Source organism: Nicotiana attenuata, chromosome 11 (assembly GCF_001879085.1).
Source record: "Nicotiana attenuata strain UT chromosome 11, NIATTr2, whole genome shotgun sequence".
In the NCBI taxonomy this organism is placed as follows: Eukaryota; Viridiplantae; Streptophyta; class Magnoliopsida; order Solanales; family Solanaceae; genus Nicotiana; species Nicotiana attenuata.
In genome coordinates this window covers 36630968-36652504 of record NC_031999.1, presented here as the reverse complement: position 1 = coordinate 36652504, position 21537 = coordinate 36630968, and the positions used below count along the sequence as shown (strand labels likewise).

General features: G+C 41.3%; 1 protein-coding gene across 1 annotated transcript; it reads right to left on the bottom strand.

Annotated features, from left to right (window-relative positions):
* LOC109234818 lies at positions 5479 to 5793 on the bottom strand. Its single transcript, XM_019400869.1, has one exon. It carries the CDS (start codon positions 5791 to 5793, stop codon positions 5479 to 5481), a length of 315 nt encoding a protein of 104 aa, XP_019256414.1.

Below are 21537 nucleotides of genomic sequence, written 5' to 3'. Positions count from 1 at the left end.
AACCAGAGCGAGAAGACCAGTGGTAATCAGAGTTGGGTAACGATCAACATGATCAAGAGAAGCAACCATGGAAGAGACTTGACTCTTCATGGATTCACTATCAGTCACAAAGGATAGCTCTTGAGCAATAATTTCATCAATAGTGGGTTCACGTAGAGCTTCAGTTGAATGTTTATCTTTGGAAGAAGATCTTAGAGTTGCAGAAGCCATAGGTCTAGAAGAAGATGGATTGGGAGCACTACTTTGAGAAGGGGAACCACGTTTAGAAATAGAACCGAGGCTACGCAATCTTTCACCTCTTCTACTTCTAGTAGGTGCATTGGAGGAAGCAAACTCATCAACGATGATAATTTTTCGAGGATCAGGGGAAGCCATGATTAACTAGAGAAACACAAGAAAAAGATGCAGAAAGAAGTAAGACAAGAAGATGAAGAAGGAAAGTCTTTAGAAAATTGGAAAAAAGGGTTAAGAATTTATAGGAAGACACGACTATTGAGGTCATTATGAAGCGTCATAATGGAACCGTCACTTCGTGGTTGATGCGGTTGCAGGAAAAACCTAAAAGACGTTGAAGAACTGAATGACCAGTTGTTAAAAGCCATGTGGCATGATCATTAAATAAAAGTGATGAACGTCACATCGGTTCAGAAAAGGATATGATTATATTCAAAAACGGCGACAGAGAATTCCCGCCATAAAAACCTTCCACTTCCCCGAATATTCAGTAGAGAATATTCAAGAAAGTGAGGGGACTATATGTATTGGTGGTGAAAAAGGGCTACACGTGGAACGTTAGACTCCTGACATGGCATAACACGAAGAGCAATAATATAACAACACGTGGCAGTCTTATTTGATAGAGTAAGAAAAGGCACAAGAAGAAAACCCACGAGACAGTACCAGGCCTAACAACTGGCAAAGAATGAATAAGTAATAGAAAGAAGGAAAGATACATGGACCAGAAAGAAATAAGGAAGGGGAATCATAACAGATGTAAGGCATTTATAACAATAAATGCATCGGTTATGAGAATCCAAAATAGAGGGCAATCAATATCATTAATGTCCATAATTAGCACAAATTATGGGGGAAAATCGTCACTATTTTACTCCTATATAAAGGCACATAATTTTATTTGTAAGGACACATCTGAGATAATATTTAAACATACACTTTACTTTTCTGCTTTCTCGAAATTCTCTGCTTTGATCATGCAATCAATTACTTCCTTATTTATTTTTATTTGATACTGTTGAGAAAGTGAAGCAAAACTTGGTTATCAGAAGCCCGTTTTCTTCTAAAATTAGTCTTTGACCGAAAGATATATTTTTGGCTAAACAGCAGTAGTACCCCATAAGAAGTCCCTTTGTATTTTTTCGATTTCTTTGAGTGTTTTATTAGGTAGAAGGGATATTTGCATGAGGAGATTTGGAATGGTGTTGAGGGTAGAGGATACTAAGGTAGTTCTACCAGCCATGCTTAACCACCTAGCATACCAATTGTTTAGCCTTGCTCTCATTTTATCAATCAAGAATTGATAATCCTTGTGCTTTGGATTATTATTGAGTATTGAGAATCCTAGGTATATCCCAAAATTATTACTAATTTTTATGTCAAAGAAACTGGTCAAAAGGTTTTTGGTTTAAGCTTCACAATTTTTGGAGATAATTAGCTTCGAGTTTTCTCTATTGATATTCAACCCACAATAGTTACAAAAACTATCCATGCTCCACCAAATTGTGTGAATTGTTTTTTCATTTGCCTGCCCCATCAGGGTTAAATCATCTGAAAAGAATAGATAAGATATGGGAGGGCTTCTAGGGTTTAATTTAATAGGATCCCAATTCCTGATGTCTACTTGATTTTTAATATTTTTGGAGAGCATATCCATGCATAAGATGAATAGGCATGGGGACATGGGGTCGCTTTGTCTTATGCTCCTTGTAGGAAGAATTCTTTTATTTTGTTTCCGTTCACTAGAATGGATATAGTACTAGTTGAGATGCAACTAATAATTACAGAAAAAATATTTGGAGGGAATTTAAAAAAATTTTGAAGTTCTGTAAATGTAAGACCATTCTAATTTATCAAAAGCCTTCTCCAAATCAATCTTAAGGATTAAGCTAAGCCTGCCCGTTGATGAATTGATCTTCTTCATGACTTCTTGGATAACGATAGCATTATCACTAACCCAACTATTTTTTTAAAAAGCTAGATTGTTGTTGGTTGATAAGTTGGTGTAGGAAGGGCTTGATTCGATTGACAATGATTTTTGTTATAACTTTGTAGATGGTGTTACGTAGGCTTATAAGCCGAAAGTTCTTGAGATTGTTTGTATTATTGAATTTGGGGATTAGGCATAGGTAAGTGTTATTGATGTCCGGTGGCATTTTTTTTGTTTGAAAATTTTTTTGACACAAATTTATGACCTTGCATATAATGTGCCAATATTTTTGAAAGAAAAAGGAGTGCAACCCGTCCGGACCTGGAGCTTTGTATGGTTTAAAGGAGAAGACTTTCCTTATTTTATGATTTCTTAAAGGATCATCAAGGATTGAGAGGTCAATATTATGAAAGTTTTCCTTGTCACTTTTGATAATCGACCAATCAATTTTTACATGGGAGGTTGTAAAAATATTTAAGAAATAATTCCTTGTATGGTTCATTAGAGAAATTTGGTCATCTATCCAATTCCCATTATCATCTTTTAAGAAAACAATGTTGTTTTTCTTTCTTCTGTTGGTTGCCTTCATATGAACTTTTTTTATATTTGCATCGCCATTGTTTAGCCAAGTTACCCTAGATCTTGATTTCCAATAGTCTTCCTCCTATTTCAATATGGTATTATATTCGTCAATAAGCGTTTGTTCAAGATCCCTAAGGTAGTTACTAGTGGCATAACTAGAAAAACAAAAGATTAATAAGGTGTACTGCAAATATCTTTTAAATAGAATGCCACGAAACTATATTATAATGTAGGTAAGGACTAAGGAAATGTATTAACAGGAGCACATCGCTAGAATGATGCTTGTATACTTATAAACTAAATTCAGTCACATAGACTACAAATCAAGACGAGTAAAAATATAAAATAAAGACCGTACACTACTAAAATTGCGCAAGTATCAAACATAAGATCATTTTGGTTCCTACTCTACATATTGGCAAGACTAATTATAAGAAGCAACGCCAACTATTATTAATACAAAATCATTTTGGAATCCTCTATAACAGTCTATGAAAATACTTTTCATATTTTTCCTCAAAAAATAATAATTGTAAACTAGCACCATAATGACCATTAGGGGTGTTCATAGTTCGGTTTGAAACGGTTTTTCCCTTAAAAGAAACCAAACCAAGTAAGTCGATTTTTCAAATATTAGAACCAAACCAAACCAAACCAATTAAGTCGGTTTTTTTTCGATTCGGTTTATGTCGGGTTTTGTCGGTTTTTTCGGTTATTTGTCGGTTTTTTCTTAAATATAAGCCATACACTACCAAACACATATTCCGGCAACCACATTTTCAACTTAACACTATCAAATCAATTGCCATTTGAGAAATTTATTATTTACCAAGATATATTGATGATAATTGAATCAAATAGTGATGAATAATTTAAGGACTCAATTAAAAATATATTATTTTTAACATGAATTGGATTCTTACGCTTAACAAAAGAAAACTACCAATGAAACTAGAATGTGAAGGTAAAGAACTATACTAAAAGTGCAAACTATTAACATGACCATTAAGTTTTTTAAACTTTGTATAAAAATATACATATATATAGGTGTAATAATAAATTTGAAATAGCTACTCCTATAGTCGATTTGGTTCGGTTTTTTTCCGATTTTTTCTGATTAAAATCAAAACCAAACCAAATTTAATCGGTTTTTTAAAATTCAAAATCAAAACCAAACCAAACCAAAAAGTATCGGTTTTTCTGGTCGGTTTGGTTTGGTTTTCGGTTTGGTTCGATTTTTTGGGTTTTTATGAACACCCCTAATGACCATATATGAAGTATTCCAAAATTATAAACACGTCAAATTATCATTCAAGATAGATAAATCTATTAAGAAATAATAATTAGAACTTACAAAAGAGGAACCTAAATGCAAGTGAACCGATGTTTCTTTCTTTTGTTATTACAAAATAATAAGAGCTAAAGAGATGGAGGAAGGAAGCGAAAAGGAATGATACTTATAAAATCTAGTTGAATAAAACTGTACAACTTTTCTACCAAAAATATTTTATTGGTTTTCTTTTTTAAGTAATCAATTTCATTTTTCTTCAAGTTTTTATTTCCTATTACTACTACAACAACAACCACCCAGTATAATCCCACAAGTGGGGCCTGGGGAGGGTAGGATGTACGCAGCCTTACCTCTACCCTGGCAGGGCAGAGAGACTGTTTCCAATAGACCCTCGGCTAAAGAAAGTGAAAGAAGCCTGTTAGCAAGTAATAGCAAGACAAATAATTAGAAAACTAAATCGAAGATAGCAACAGAGAATATGAAAGGGGTACTGATAGCAAGTAATAGCAAGTTAGTATATTTAGAAAACTAAATCCAAGGCAGCAAACGGAATATGAACAAAGTACTGCTAGCAAACTACGGAATTACCGATGGCAAGTAATAACGGAACAAGTCATGCAGATTTAGCAAACTAAGGAAAAAAAGGGATACCGTACTAGCACTAATACTATCGAACTAGAGAAGACAAAGGAAAACACACGACTACCTACTAACCTTCTACCCTAATCTACAACCTCTACACCCTTCTATCTAGGGTCATGTCCTCGGTTAGCTCAAGCTACGCCAAGTCCCACCTGATCACCTCTCCCCAAGACTTCTTTGGCCTACCTCTACCCCTCCTCTCACCTCCCACGGCCAACCTCTCACATCCACTGACCGGGGCATCTGTGCTTCTCCTCTTAACATGCCCGAACCATCTCAACCTTGCCTCACGCATCTTTGCCTCCACAGGGGCCACTCCCACCTTGTCCCGAATAACTTTATTCCTAATTCTATCCAACCTAGTATGCCCGCACATCCATCTCAACATCCTCATTTTGGCTACTTTCATCTGCTGGAAATGGGAGTTTTTGACTGGCCAACACGCTGCCCTATACAACATAGTCGATCTAACCACTACCTTGTAGAACTTACCCTTAAGTCTCAATGGCACATTCTTATCACACAAGACTCCATAAGCGAGCCTCCACTTCATCCACCCTGCTCCGATACGGTGTGTGACATCCTTATCCATCTCCTCATGCTTCTGAATTATAGATCTCAGATACTTGAAACTCTCTCTCTTGGGAATGACTTGCGTATCGAGTCTCACATCTCCGTCCGCCTCCTGGGTAACACTGCTTAACTTGCACACCAAGTATTCTATCTTGGTCTTGCTCAACTTGAAACCCTTAGACTCCAGAGTATGTCTCCAAACCTCCAACCTCTCGCTAACGCCACCTCACGTCTCATCAATCAGAACTATGTCATCCGTAAATAACAAGCACCAAGACACCTCCCCTTGAATGTGACGCGTCAACGAATCCATCGCCAAGGAAAACAAAAATGGGCTAAGTGCTGATCCCTGATGCAACCCCATCTCAACCGGAAAGTAGTCAGAGTCTCCTTCTGCTGTCCTAACCCGTGTCTTAGCTCTATCATACATGTCCTGAGTCACTCTAATATACGCTACAGGCACTTCTCTAGCCTCCAAACATCTCCATAGAACCTCTCTCGGGACTTTGTCATAGGCTTTCTCCAGGTCAATGAACACCATATGCAAATCCTTCTTCACCTCCCTATACTGCTCCACCAACCTCCTCACAATGTGAATGGCCTCAGTAGTCAACCTTCCCGGCATGAAACCAAACTAGTTCTCAGAAATAGACACACACCTCCTCAACCTCCCTTCAATTACCCTCTCCCACACTTTCAACGTATGGGTTAACAACTTGATACCCCTATAGTTATTGCAGTTTTGGACATCCCCCTTGTTATTGTACAACGGGATCATCGTACTCCGCCTCCACTCTTCGCACATCTTCTTCGTCCTAAAAATGACGTTAAACAACCTAGCAAGCCATTCCAAGCCCTCCTTACCCACACTCTTCTAGAATTCCACCGGAATCTCATCCGGTCTAGTCGCTCTACCCCTGCTCTTCCTGCGCATTGCCCCTACAACCTCCCCCACTCGTATGCATCTACAGTATCCAAAATATCGCTGTCGCTCCGAGTACTCCAACTCCCCCAGCACAATGCCCCTATCTCCCTCTTCATTCAAGAGTTTATGGAAGTAAGACTGCCATCCCTGCCTAATATGTGGCCCCTCCAATAAAACTCTTCCCTCCTCATCTTTTATGCATCTCACTTGGTCCAGATCCCGGGCCTTCCGCTCCCTCACCTTCGCTAGCCTGTACAACTTCTTGTCCCTGCCTTTATCCCCAATTTCTTCGTATAAACGACTAAACACTGCGGTCTTAGCCGCAGTAACCGCCAACTTCGCATCCTTCCTAGCCTTCTTATAACCCTCCCTGTTAGCACTCTTCTGCCCCTCGTCTATACTCTTTACTAGCTTCAAATATGCCGCTTTCTTGGCTTCCACTTTTCCCTGAACCTCTTCGTTCCACCACCAGTCCCCTTTACGGCCACTAGAAAAACCCTTTGAGACCCCTAACACCTCTCTCGCCGCCTTTTTAATACAATTTGCTGTCATAGACCACATACAACTCGCGTCCCCACTACTCCTCCAGGCCCCCATAGCCAGAAACTCCTGGGCCTTTTGTCCTTAGTCAATGCACCCCACCTGACCCTAGGTATACCAGATGTCGCGCCCCCTTTTTTCCTCCCTTTTTACGGGGAAGAAGGTCCAGGTTTCGACATTCATGGGGGTAGTAACTCATTTCCTTTTGAGAATTGGGTTTGAAGAGTCTCCACCTAACGGATTATGGTGCGTTAGGGCACCTAGAGCGATTAACTCTTGGATTGGTTTGCATTACCAGAGATTTAGGGTAAGGGCTCGAAATAACCTTGAGGGGAAGGTGTTAGGCACCCCTCGCGGTCCACAACGGTGGGTCCCGACCGAACTTATACTTACGAATTAGTCCATTAAAAAATAAATAGTTGAAGTAAATAATTGCAAATAAAGCATGTTGGGCATTGTATAACTCAAATAATAAGACAAGAATTTAAACAAGTTGTGTGCATAAAAAGGAAAGTAAAGTTTTCAAGTAAAGAGGATTTGGGAGAGAGGGGTCCTAGGTCGGTTAGCCTATAGGATCACAGCAGTACAATGCCCGATAATCACTCCCTAGAAAGGGGCTACACATGGCATTAGCGCACTGGTCATCATATCCATATCTACCCGTCCCACCCCTTAATGGTTATTAGCGCGAGTGTTGGGTAGCGATCTCTATCGCTTGATGTTACCCGTCCCTTCTTAATGGTCCTGGAGGGATTTAGGACCTTTAACTATAGGTGGTTCTAGACAGACCCTTAAGGTTTTAAAGGAGAAGATACTAAGGCGACAAGCAAGAACACATAGGACTTTGGCAAATAAAAGCAAGAAATAGCAGATAAGGGCTCAAGTTCACCTCCACAGCTAATGCATATAAAACAGCACGACTCAGACACAAATAAAGGCCATATTGTTAATCAGTATCCTAGGACATGATATCTAAGGGAATATCCGAACACACGAGACCTGTAGTTTATAAACTCAGGAGTGGGAGCCCTATCAATTTGCCTACCGATTTTTAAGCCAGTTAGAACGATATTAAGCAATAAACACAACGAGGCAGTTTCCAGTTTTATAAGAGACTTGATTACCTAAGGCTTGCCTAGGTGTAGGGTGATGCACAACAATTATCAGGGTTATAAAAACCATTTAGAAGTTATTTTACCTAAAGCACGCTGTTCTACGTGCTGCAAAGATATACAGGATTATGACCGATTTTACTTAAGCGGATAATCAAACGCGAGACTATTTTTATGTCCTTTTTTTCATGCGTCAGTAGTTCAACTAGGTGTGACTAAGTGAGTGTGAGCGTGATCCTAAAAATAGGGTATCTAATATGCATATAAAATGCAGAATGATTTATATGCAAAATTCCTAAAGCAGGATTTCTAAATGCACATCATGAAGAATTTCCTAAAGCATGATTTCTAAATGCATAAAAGGTTACAGTATTGTAGAGCATGCGGTCAAGCGTACAGGAGTAGCAGTTTTGTTTAATGCCATTTTATCCTAGAAACAGGATTTCTAAAGAATAGCAAGAATATCAAAATGAGATGCTGAAACAGTAAACTTAAGAACATGATATCTAATGCTTGACATGCTTAGAATGTATTGGTCCTAGACATGGATTCTAATGCGCATATAGGAAATGTAAACCTAAGGCATGGTTTCTACCCATTGATATTGATAACATATGCAACTACCCTCCACTTTTCACTAGCCAACCCTAATGTCTGTTTACAAATAATTATTACAACCCAGATGAACAAATTACATACTGTAGATAAGAAAAAGAAGAAGTTACACTATAGGGAGCCTGAAGTAGGCCCAAGTGATTTCCCCCAAACCTCTAATAGCCTCAAATGCCCAAATTTCATAGACAATGCCATAGTCTAGGTGCATCAAAGTTCCCTAAGGATCTCAAGGATCCCGGGAAGTGCTTACACCTAGACTTGGTAACCAAATTGAATAAGTGCAGTGTGGAAAGGGCCAACCTCCGTATGCCAGAGTTCAGAGGGTTTTCAAGAGGATCCCAAGGAAGTATACATACTGGAGGGGGCAGAACCTATTGACTTAGGAGTAAAATGAGAGTGCTTGACACAATTTGAAAGGTCTTAGTAGGAAAACAGTATTAAAAGGAGGTTTGTTTAAAATAATTTGTGGAATAAAAGAGGGAGTCATGTAGTAAAACAACTCTGAAAAAAGAGAGGTACATGATTAGACAACAGCAAATCAAACATGGAGCCCAAAAACACATCAGTGATACTCACAGGACCAAAACATGAGGAAAGAACCTACATACAGGGGTGATGGGGATTGGGGATACACAGAGCACGTGATTGTAAACACATAACAAGAAAAGGTCTTAGGAATTGGTACAGACATGCTCAGACACAACTGATCAGCCATAGTTACAGAACCAACAATGCTTAAGGGGGGTCAGTATAGGATCCACATGATTTAAGATCAATCTAAGAACCATACAAGTTTAGGAGTGCAGACTACTTCACAAGGAGACTCATACCAGGAACTAGATAGAGCAAAATCACATGAAGACAGACTACATTGGGGGGGGGGGGGGGGAACATGTTCATACTGATCCCGAGGAAGGGGAGTACATAACATGCCAATCATGTAATCATATTAACTGCAAGTTTCACAGCAAAACCATAAGTAAAAGCAAACTAGAAACATGATGAACCGAAGCAGTAAAAGAACCATATTGTTGTTGGGACTTGAATTGAAACTAGAACATACCAGTAAAGAAGATAGTAAACAAAAGTGAAGGAGCAGGAGAGCACAATAGTTAGCCTTGGCTTGCAGCCGGCTAACTTAAAATAATAGCAAGTAGCACAAAAGAGAGAGCAGAAAGTTTAAGTGTGAGAGAGAGCTTTTTGAACCAAAATATTTGTGTCTTTGTGTTAATTAGAGCGTGTGTATATATAGTAGTTCGAAATTAGATAAAAATAAGTTAAGAATCATAGTAGCATAGTAATTATGGAGCTCAGAATCAATTAGAGAAAAATTAGGACAAGTACTACCTTAAGTTAAGGGAATTAATTCAAACGGTAATAACAAGTAACAGATAAGGAAAGAAATCAGTGTATGACTAATAAGGAAAGATTCAAATTTAGTAAGTATAGGGTAAACAATTAGGGCTAAGTTCAGAACACTCTAATTAAGGAAATAGTCAGTAAGAATAAAGTACCACAACAGACAAGGTAGGCGAATCAATTAATTCGAATAGAAGCGGTAGAAATTGAAGGTTTAATGGAAGCTCTTTCAATCAAACCATAAAAATAGGGAATCCAGAATCAATCAAAGAGGATGTCACGATTCAATATTCAGCATATAAATAGAGAAGATAAGAATAACCAGACATAGCAAACATGCGGGTTAAACAGTATCAATAGAAAGAGGAAAGTCTGAACAGTCAAGATGATCATAAGCACATAGAGGTGATATAAGTTAGGCATAAGAAACTCAGTAGAAACACATTCGAAGCGAGATAGTCATAGAAACTCAACAAGAACAAGCTAGTCACAAAATCAAACGAAGAAACCTAGAAAAATTAGGGTTTTCAACATAGGCAAGTTAAAGAGGTAGTAAACTCACAGAATCAGTTGAAGTATGCGAGAAAATAGAAGTTTAAACATAAAAATCAGTTTAAATAAAGTTTTAGAAGAAGGTCCGAAAACCCTAATTTCAGAAGAAGGTGAAAACACTTTGGAATAGATGATTCTTGTAAAGAGTTCCAAGGATAGTGTAAAACATCAAAGAAACAGACTCAAATCATTTTAAAATTGTACAGATCTAGGAGATGTAGGCAGAAATTAGGGTTTCAGAAGAAACCCAAGTAGAGATGAAAGAACCTGTCTAGAATCCTAAGGACCGTAACAAGTACAACGTGATTTTGCTCGAAATCACATTGAAGTAGCCAAGAACAGCCAAATGACAAACCCTAGATGCAAGGCGGCGTGGCCCTGGGCCCTTGAAGACCTTAGAGAAGGCAAGCATGGCATGAGAGAAGCCGTTGGAGGCTTAGGAGTCGATGAGAAGATCACCGGAGAAGATCGGAGAAAGAGAGGTCGGCGGTTGAAGGAGCTAGGGTTAGGTTGAGTGGTTGAGAGAGGAGAGGAGATGAGAGAATACAGAGGCGGTAGTCTCTTAATAATGGGCTAGGGTTAGGGGTCGTTTGAAATTAAAAATGGTAAGGGCTAATACGGGATGTTGATCTCTTAGATCAACGGCCAGGATTTAATTGATGCTGGGTCGGGTAGGCGGGTTCAGGGTTTGGGTCGGGTGTTTTTAATACGGAATTGGGCTGGGGTTGGGTTTAAATTAAGGCTGAAATTGAAATGCAAATCTGGCTACATTTTAAATAGCCAGTTTTCCCCCATATAATTTATAATAAATAATAAATAATAAATAATTTCTGGAAAATAATTTTGTGTACTAAAATGATTTAAAATAGATAGTTAACATTTTAACAATATAGGAGATCAATTTTACGTATATAAACGTAATTATACATTAATAAGGCTAATATTGCAATTATATGCAATTATAAAAAATGCACAAAAAATATTTTAACCATATATTGGCATAAATAAATATGGAATTTAAATGACTAAATCACCCCAACAATAATTTGAGGGTAATTATTGGGGGATTTTATGAGTAAAAGGGAAGGAAATAAATCAATTTAAAATCTTTAAAATTATGGAAAAAATTATAAAAACCTTATGCATGCTTATATGTGCATATATATGCTATTTTGAAGGTATTTATGCATATAAAAAAATAGGAAAAAATTGGGTATTAACAGCTGCCCGGGAAGGATGAAAGAGTTTTCGGGTAAAGAAATGATGGCCAATTTTGACCGGACGGGATGCTTTGAAAGAAAGGGGCCGGACTCCGGTCTCCGAGCTGCCTACATATCCCTGGTTTTACAGGAATTAGGCCATGTGTAGTTCTGGATTCGTCGGTGAAATATACCGAGTAAATTTTTGCAAGAATGGACACGAGATGCGGAAGCGGCCATGGTGAGCGATTAAGGCTCGAGATAGTTGGAGGAACTGGAGCGTGATTGCTCCTGCTAGGATAGCGGTTGCTCACTGGTTACCCGCAGATAAAAGATGCTACAAACATGTATTTGTGCAGAAATTTAAACATGATGCAAATTCCCTTTGGACCATGAAAGTTGTCTTCAGACGGTTTAAAGATGACGTCCTCAGACCATGATGTCCTGGGCCATGAATTTTTCGGTGAGGGATTCGCAGGCCATGAAATGATGTTCTCGGGCAATGAAGATGGTGCCTCCGAACCATGACGCCTTTGAATAATGATATGCAAGTTTGAGAGATCCGCAGGCCATGGCATGATGTCTTCCGGCTATGAGGATGATGCCTTTAGACTATGACGCCTTTGGATAGGTTGGCGATATTTCAGCCATGATATGTAATAGTGATGATGTTGGTTCGTGCTTCTGTCCGCCGGCCTTGCTTTGCTCCGTTGTGAAAGCCTTTCGTGTTCCCCTGGGTAATACCTGACTGTAATGGAAATAGAGTTTTCGAAAATATGCAATTATTGATGAAAGTAGAGTTATTTATGAAATATCACATTATTTTAGATGAACTAGTGACTGTAACACATTTCAGAGACATTGCAATTCTCTCGTATCAGAATTTTGAGGGTCCTCCTCAAAATTCTGCCCCAGTTTGGTAGATGATCTTTGACCGTTTGTAGACAATAGGCTTTGCTGAATCCCCTCGGAATTTTGAGAATCCTTCTCAAAATTCTGCCCCAATTTCTTAACCGATTTCTAGCTGTCTGACATATGTTGGCGTTGGCTGGACTCGCTTTGGAATTTTGAGGGTCCTCCTCAAAATACTGCCCCAGTTTCTGATCTTGGGGGAAATGAAAATTTTATTATGATATGACCGAACCCATAAGGCTGCCTACGTATCCCCTCTTAAATGGGAATCAGGTCAAGCGTAGTTCAATTACATCAGATGAGGAAACATAAATTATCTATGCATAGTATCTCTTGACTGCGTCTGAATTGATTGGTTTTGGCCAGATTTCTCCATCCATTTATGCAAATATGAGTGCTCCTCCTGTTAGCACCCTGTGAACCATGTACGGACCTTGCCAGTTGGGAGAGAATTTCCCTTTGGCTTCACCTTGATGCGGGAAGATTTTCTTCAGTACCAGATGCCCTAGCGTAAACTGTCTTGGTTTAACCCTTTTGTTGAAAGCTCTAGACATTCTGTTTTGGTAAAGTTGGCCGTGACATGCTGCGTTCATCCTCTTTCCATCGATAAGGGCCAATTGTTCATAACGACTCCTTATCTATTCTGCATCGCTGAGTTCAGCTTCCTGTATGATTCTAAAAGAAGGAATCTCCACTTCGGCTGGGATGACAGCCTCGGTACCATAAACCAACATGTAGGGAGTTGCCCTGGTTGATGTGCGAACTTTAGTGCGGTATCCCAACAGAGCAAAAGGTAACTTCTCGTGCCATTGTTTATGGTTTTCTACCATCTTCCTTAGTATCTTCTTGATGTTTTTGTTGGCGGCTTCCACGGATCCGTTTATTTGAGGTCTGTAGGCTGTGGAATTCTTGTGCTTAATTTTGAAAGCTTCATATATAGCTTTCATCAGATCACTGTTGAGGTTGGCGGCATTGTAAGTAATAATGGACTCGGGAACTCTGAATCAGCAGACAATACGATCCTTGACAAAATTTGCGACGACCTTCTTGGTTACGGCTTTGTAAGACGCAGCTTTGACCCATTTTGTGAAGTAATCGATGGCGGCCGGAATAAACCTGTGTCCGTTTGAAGCAGAGGGCTCAATTGGACCAATAACATCCATTCCCCTGGCGGCGAATGGCCAAGGTGAGCTTGTTGCATTGAGCTTGTTTGTGGCACTTTTATCATGTCGGCATGCACTTGACATTGAAAGCATTTGCGGACATACTGAATGCAATTCGTCTCCATGGTCATCCAAAAGTAACCTGCCCTGAGTCTCTTCTTATCCAAGACGAAACCATTCATGTGTGGACCACATGTCCCAGCATGCACATCCTCAAGTAGCTTAGAAGCTTCCTTCGCGTAAACACATCTTAGTAGACCCAAATCAGGAATTCTTTTGTACAAGTTCCCTCCGCTGTGGAAGAAGTGATTCGACAGTCTCCGGAGTGTGCGTTTTTGAGTGTGATTTGCATGCTCTGGGTACTCTCCTTTTGTTAAGTATTCTTTGATGTCGTGGAACCAAGGCTTTCCATCCGCTTCTTCTTCGACATGAACACAATATGCCGGCTGATTATGGATCCTCACCGGAATGGGATCAATGTAGTTCTTATCTGGATGTTGTATCATGGATGACGAAGTGGCCAATGCGTCGGCAAACTCATTCTGAATTCTCGGCACATGTCGGAATTCTATCTTCGTAAACCTTTTTCTCAATTCCTGCACATGGTGCAGATATGGCAATATCTTGGAATTCTTGGTGGCCCACTCTCCTTGTACTTGGTGCACGAGCAAATATGAATCTCCGATCACCAGCAACTCCTGAATGTTCATATCGATTGCCATATTGAGTCCTAATATACAGGCTTCATACTCCGCCATGTTGTTAGTGCAGGGAAATCTGAGTTTAGCAGATACCGGATAATGCTGATCCGTCTCTGATACCAAAACTGCTCCTATGCTCACTCCTTTGAAATTTGCGGCCCCGGTGAAAAACATCCTCCAACCGTCGTATATTTTAGTAATGTCTTCTCCTACGAATGATACTTCTTCGTTAGGAAAATACATTTTCAAGGGTTCGTATTCTCCTCCCACCGGATTCTCAGCAAGATGATCTACCAATGCATGTCCCTTGACTGCCTTTTGAGTTATGTGGATGATATCGAAATCACTCAATAGTATCTACCACTTGGCTAACTTTCCGGTCGGCATGGCCTTCTGAAATATATACTTCAAAGGATCCATCCTGGATATGAGGTATGTAGTGTAGGCACAGAAGTAATGCCTCAATTTCTGGGCCGTCCAGGTCAAAGCACAGCAGGTGCGTTCCAACAAAGAGTATCGTGCTTCGTAAAGTGTGAACTTCTTACTCAAGTAGTATATGGCTTGCTCCTTTTTCCCTGTCTCATCATGTTGTGCCAGAACACATCGAAGGCTCCATCCAATACCGATAGATAGAGTAGCAAAGGCCATCCCGGCTCTGGCAGGACCAAGAACAGTGGTGTGGACAGGTACTCCTTGATTTTATCAAAAGCTTTCTGACAATCTTCAGTCCAGCTTGTCTCGTCATCTTTCCTCAGCATCTTGAAGATGGGTTCACATATGTCTGTGGACTGTGCTATGAAGCGATTGATATAATTGAGACGCCGTAGGAAGCTCATCACATCCTTTTTGCTCTTAGGTGGCGGTAACTCCCGAATCGCCTTGACTTTAGATGGATCCAGCTCAATCCCTCGACGACTGACAATGAATCCCAATAATTTTCCTGCGGGAACCCCGAATGCGCACTTTGCGGGGTTCAGTTTCAAGTTGTACCTCCTTAGCCTATCAAAGAACTTCCTCAAGTCTGCTATGTGATTTGCGTCCCTCTTGGATTTGATGATGACGTCGTCCACATATACCTCTATTTCTTTGTGTATCATATCATGGAAGATGGTTGTCATGAATCTCATGTAAGTGGCCCCAGCGTTCTTTAAACCGAATGGCATCATCTTGTAACAATATACACCCCATGGGGTAATAAAGGCTCTCTTCTCTGCATTTTCTTCATCCATCCAAATTTGATGATAACCCGCGAAACAATCTACAAAGGATTGGAGTTCATGCTTGGCGCAGTTATCGATCAGGATGTGTATATTTGGCAGTGGGAAGTCATCCTTGGGACCTTCTCTGTTAAATCCCGATAGTCAAAACATACTCTGACCTTTCCATCTTTCTTTGAAATCGGCACAATGTTAGCTAACCAAGTCGGATACTCAACCACCCTGAGAACTTTGGCTTTGATCTGCTTGGTAACTTCCTCCTTGATTTTCAGGCTCATGTCTAGTTTGAACTTTCGGAGTTTTTGCTTGACTGGCGGGCACATGGGATTAGTGGGCAACTTGTGAGCCACTATAGATGTGCTTAAAGCGGTCATATCGTCGTATGACTATGCAAAAATGTCTTCATGTTCTTTTAGGAAACGGATGTATTCTTCCTTCTCTGTTTGTGATAAGTGAATGCTGATGCGAGTCTCTTTGACGGTCTCGGCGTCTCCCAAATTTACTGCTTCGGTCTCGTCCAGGTTGGACTTAGGCTTATTCTCAAAGTTGTCCACCTCTCTAACAATTTCCTCGGGTATCTCATCTTCTTCATCTGAATCACTGTTCTCATGTTGCGTCGCCTCATTACATGTCACAGTCACGGGTTCATCAGGAAAAGTAATAATAACGCTGTAGAAAAAAAAGTGTAGAAATAGTAATGAATAATAAAGAGCAAGTGCATTTGATTAAAACTTGAAAAATTGTCCAGACAAAGTATACGGCTCAATGAATTGAGCATTTATTTTGAAACAGGGAAAACTTAAAACAAAATTACGGGAAATCTTAAAATGCCTAGAATGGCTTATAGAAGTAAATTCTGCCAAGCTACCTAGGGACCGGCGGGCTCGGGATGGTGTGGCGGTCCAGTTTCTGAGAGTAGCTCCCTTCGCCACAGTCTGAATAGTGAGGCCTTCTTCCTCCTCCTCCTCAATTATGGCACCGTAGTCCATGTCTTCATCTTCTAAGAACAAATTCTTCAACCTAGCTAGCGCTTCTTCTTCCGCAGTCCCCCATATTGTGTCAGCCTGGTGGAAAGCTTGTTCCAAACGTGTCACCGACTGCTCAAGTGGGTAATATGGTCCGCGCCATGGAGGCGACCAATCATTATATTCTTCCCATGTGTATTGATATCCGAGCCCAAAGGTGGCACCATGATTTTTCAGCTGTATTGGTTTGGTGATACCTTGGAGGTTCTTTCCCAATCCTTTGTCGGGTTCATATCCAGACCATGCTAGTATGCTTTCTATTTTGTTACTCCACCACTTATCCTTCTCGATGGCATTGACCCGTTCGATGTGATGGTAGGTTTCCCCTCCTAGCCTTCTTCTATGTCCAATGGCTGGGATGGTCTGACTAGTGTAGATAGGGTTACTTCCATCTCCGTGAATGATTACCTCTTGGCGGTTCCATTCAAACTTCACGGCTTGATGTAGCGTGGAAGGGACGGCTCCAGCAGCATGGATCCATGGCCGGCCCAACAGAAGGTTATATGAGGCTGGTATGTCAAGCACTTGAAATTCAACGTCGAACCAAGTTGGCCCCATTTGCAAACAAAGGTTGATTTCCCTAATCGTGGCCCTCTGGGACCCATCGAAAGCCTTCACATTCATGCTTCCTACCCGTACCTCATGGAAACCTTTGTCCAACCTTTTCAGAGTGTCCAATGGACAGATATTTAGGCTCGAACCTCCATCAACCAAGACCCTGGCAATGAACTTGTCTTCAAATTGCACCGTAATATGCAATGCTCAATTGTGATTTGTCCCTCGGGTGGTAGCTCATCTTCGTGGGAGATGATTTTATGAATTTCTAGTACTTGCCCAACCATGTTGGCCATTTCTCTGTCGGTGATGTTATTGGGTACATAAGCCTCGCTCAACACTTTCATTAAGGCGTTCTTGTGTGCCTCTGAATTCTGCAATAGTGATAGGATAGATATCTGAGCAGGGACTTTGTTCACATGGTCAACAATAGAGTACTCCTTTGCATGTACTTTCCTCCACGGGTCATCTGGCCCAGTCTCAATGATAGGCTGCCTAGCAGTGGCCTCCTTACATGAACCTCCCAGGTGTTCAGGTGTATAGACTCTTCCGGTTCTCGTCATTCCTTGTACTGCGTCAGATTCCTCTACATTGGCCTTCCCTTTTCGCCGAGACTCAGCGACATAATCCCAGGGTATTGCTTTTGAGTTGAATGGGGGTGTGGTTGATACTGTCACTGTGAAGGGTGTGACCACTTCTACTTCAAATGGAGTGGGGGTGGCTGCGGGCGGAGCCACTTCCACCTCGAATGGCACTGATGCAGTTACCTCAACCTCGATCGGTGTCTGCGTCTGAACCACAATAGGAGTAAGTGTAACTGCAACCTTAGAGTCATTGCCTTCTCGAATAAGCTCGATCGACCCCTCAGGGTCCCATTCTTCATTTGTCTTTATCACATGTATACCATCACCTCTGTGATCAGGGAGGGGATTGTTGCGGACATTTGGTGCGGCTTCCTTTGCTTGTATGACCTTGTTGTCAATTAGCGTTTGGATCTTATCCTTCAATGTCCGGCACTCAGCAGTGGTGTGCCCTTTCATACCGGAATGGTACGCACAAGTCTTGTTCGGATTGACCCACTGGGATGGATTTTCTAATGCCACAGCGGGAACATGAGTGACGTAGCCGGCGACTTTCAATCTTTCATATAGTTGGTCGATGGGCTCAGCAATGGTGGTATATTAAATCTGGGTGGCTTGTGGTCAAAGTTTGGTCGTGGTCTTGGATAATTTTGGCGAGCTGGTGGTGATTGGAAGTGGGATGGTTGGGAGTTATAGGTGTGACGGACAGAGGCTGGTTGGGAGTATCTGGGAGATGAAGGTTGATATGTGGGCGGTGATACTTGGTATGTGGGTGGAAGTGTTTGATATGTGGGTGGAGGTATTTGATATGTGGGTGGAGGTGTTTGATAGACAAGTGGAGATCTTGGGCCGTGGTCTACCATTACTGCCCCAACATCTCTCTTCTTCGATATGCCACCTGACTGTAGTGCCTTATTCGTGTCTTGCAAGGCCTCGAAGTTTGTTACCATCCCGCTCTTGATTCCTTCTTCAATTCTTTCTCTGAGTTTGATGATGTCAGAGAATTTGTGATTTTCGATAACCATCAACCTCTCATAATATTGCGGGTCCTGTGCCCTGACAAAGAATTTATTCATTTATTCTTCGTCCAATGATGGCCCGACCTTGGCCGCTTCCGACCTCCAATGAGTAGCATATTCACAGAAAGTCTCAGTAGGTTTCTTCTTAAGATTCTGAATGTAGAATATATCCGGTGCATTCTCTGTGTTGAACCTGAACCGGTCCATGAAATCCGATGCCATGCTTACCCAACTGGACCATTTGTTAGGATTTTGGCTGACTCATAAAGAGCTTTATTCGGATCTTTTCATCTTTCCCGACCCCGACAAGCTTGTCGCAATAAGTCCTTAGATGAACCTTGGGATCACCCGTACCATCGAACATTTCGAACTTGGGAGGTTTGTACCCCTCTGGTAGTTCGACATTCGGCTGTATGCACAAATCTTCATAGTTCAAACCTTCTATTCCTCTATCGCCCTCAACACCTTGAACTCGGCTGGTTAACTTCTTGAGTTCTTCAGCCATGTTTTGATGAGCAAGTCCTTCTTGGAGGATTCCAGTGTACAAGAGATTGGTTGGGTAGAATGAGGTATAGTTTCCACATATATGGGGTTGCTTTGATGGGTGCCAGGGACTTGGGTGCAGTGATGGTCACTGGTGGAGTTTTGTGGGTCAGGAATGGGTGTTGGTGTATTTTGGGGAGTATGGTAAGTGGTGGTTGGCGGGTAATGAATTGGTTGATGGTGTTGTTGTGGTGGAGCTGGTAATGGGATGGGATTTTGGGGCGGAGTTGCGTATTGATTTGGTGCGGGGGGATTTTGTGGGTGTTGGTTTTGTGTGCTTTGAGGAGGTGTTGGATTCTTGGTGTTCTGTTGGTGGAGGGCCTCTGGATCTAGTGTGATATACTGATGAGGCCAGTATGATTGAACCAACCTAAGATGATGGGAATAATAATAAGAAATAAGCAAAAACAAAAAGGTAACAAGTCAGTGAGGGTTCTGAAATGTTTGTAGTATCTAAACAAATATTGCGGAAATATAAATTCACGTCCTAATTTGGGAGCCTCGTTGTGCCCGAGGTAGGCCTTAGCGACAACTAGATTTGGAGAACTTTTAACGCCAATAAATGCTTCATTTCATAATGTATAAATAGACGAATCCCAAAACGACACTAAGATAATAATAAGATAAGTTGCTACTGGCACTTGGCCTTATTACATTTTCTGGAAAAAGTAAAATAAATCTAGCCTATTTGGTCCCAGAAAGACCCTCCCCAGATTCGTTCTTCCGAACTCCATCATATAGATTCCCCAGCTCGCGCAGCCCCAGCAGCAAGTCGGCTCTGGCTAGGTGTCCTCCTTTAGCGTTCTGGCAATTTTCAATCCTCTTTGTGACTTTACCTTCCAGCTCCACTATTCCTCGTTCCAGATATTCCAGTTTCCTGTTGGAAGTGACCGCCATCTCTTTCCACTCCTCGATAAACTTCACATTCCTCTCATGTATTTCCCTGGTGTCACCATTCCTTTCAGATTGTCCTCTAACCATGCCGGGTAAAGAGGCTCGCACCCTGCGTGATACCTGTCTGGTTCGGCGGTGTTCTTCTCTACAATGATTTTGCAGTGCCACATGTGCTGAGCTTGGCACTTGTAAGGGACATCGTTGTCTTGAAAGTCTGTCCTGAAATGACTCATCTTGACAACCCTTGGTACAAACTGCTTTCGGCCTGCTTGCCTCGTAACTCGCATAGGGACATTTGGGTATATCCCTCTCAACTCGATCAGCACCAAGTGCGGAGCATCCCTGGATCTGATAATAAACTCGTCTGTTGGGAACCATTCAACCATCCATTACACCTGTTCCTCGGTTAGATTGTCGAAGAACTCTACCCATTCTTTGGCGCTTTCTTGCTGAGCAAATCTATCTGGGATGTATGTCATCTGCTTGGGGTGATGGAAAGCAATGTGGTCGTTCCAAGCCCTTCACGGAAATTCTTGGCGATAGCGACCCTTTTGGAAATGCTCCAACAACCACAATTGCAGCAATAGGTTACAACCCTCGAAATGATTGACCCCTCTTTTGGCAATGCTCCAGAGCCCTATAGATGTCGGCTATGATCATGGGGACTATGGTATACGTCTGTCCATCAATCCCTTCCGTCAAAGTCTTTACAACCATGGCCAACCTAGTGTGAATTCTTCCCTTTTTCATTGGGAACACCATCAGGCCTAGGAAGCACACAATAAATACAAATACTCTACGGTGGATGTAACCCAGAGAAGTGAGAGAGATCTCATCAAGGTAGGTGCGGAAAGATTTGCTATGGCCATACCTCTCGTACAGGTATTCGAAAGGTATGTAAGACTCCTTCAAGCACACTAAGTCGACATTCTTCTTCAACCCCATCATCTTCAAAAATCCCCTGCCGTACAGTTTTCTGGTACCAATAGCCCAGGACTGTCCCAAGTCAATCCCGCAAGCCCTCCAATTTCCTTCAAAGCGGTGTCATTTCTATTTCGCCGAAACGAAACACAGCCCGCTCAGTATCCCAGAACAAGGTGGCAGCCTCGATCAGTTTGTTGTTTGACTCAATATACAGCAAGGAGGGCAGGTTACCCAGGTACTTCCTCACATGTTTCTTGTCACTTGAGGAAAGGTCCTCCCACCAATCTAGCAGCAACGGTGGGATGTTGCTAACCATACCGAATCTGGGGACCTCATGCTTCATTTCCTGCAAAACAAAGGTTTGACCTTACCCCCACCAGACTCGACCATTTATACATTTGTGATCAGCATATCGGTATTTAGTTCTCCAAATTAATGCACAGAACGTG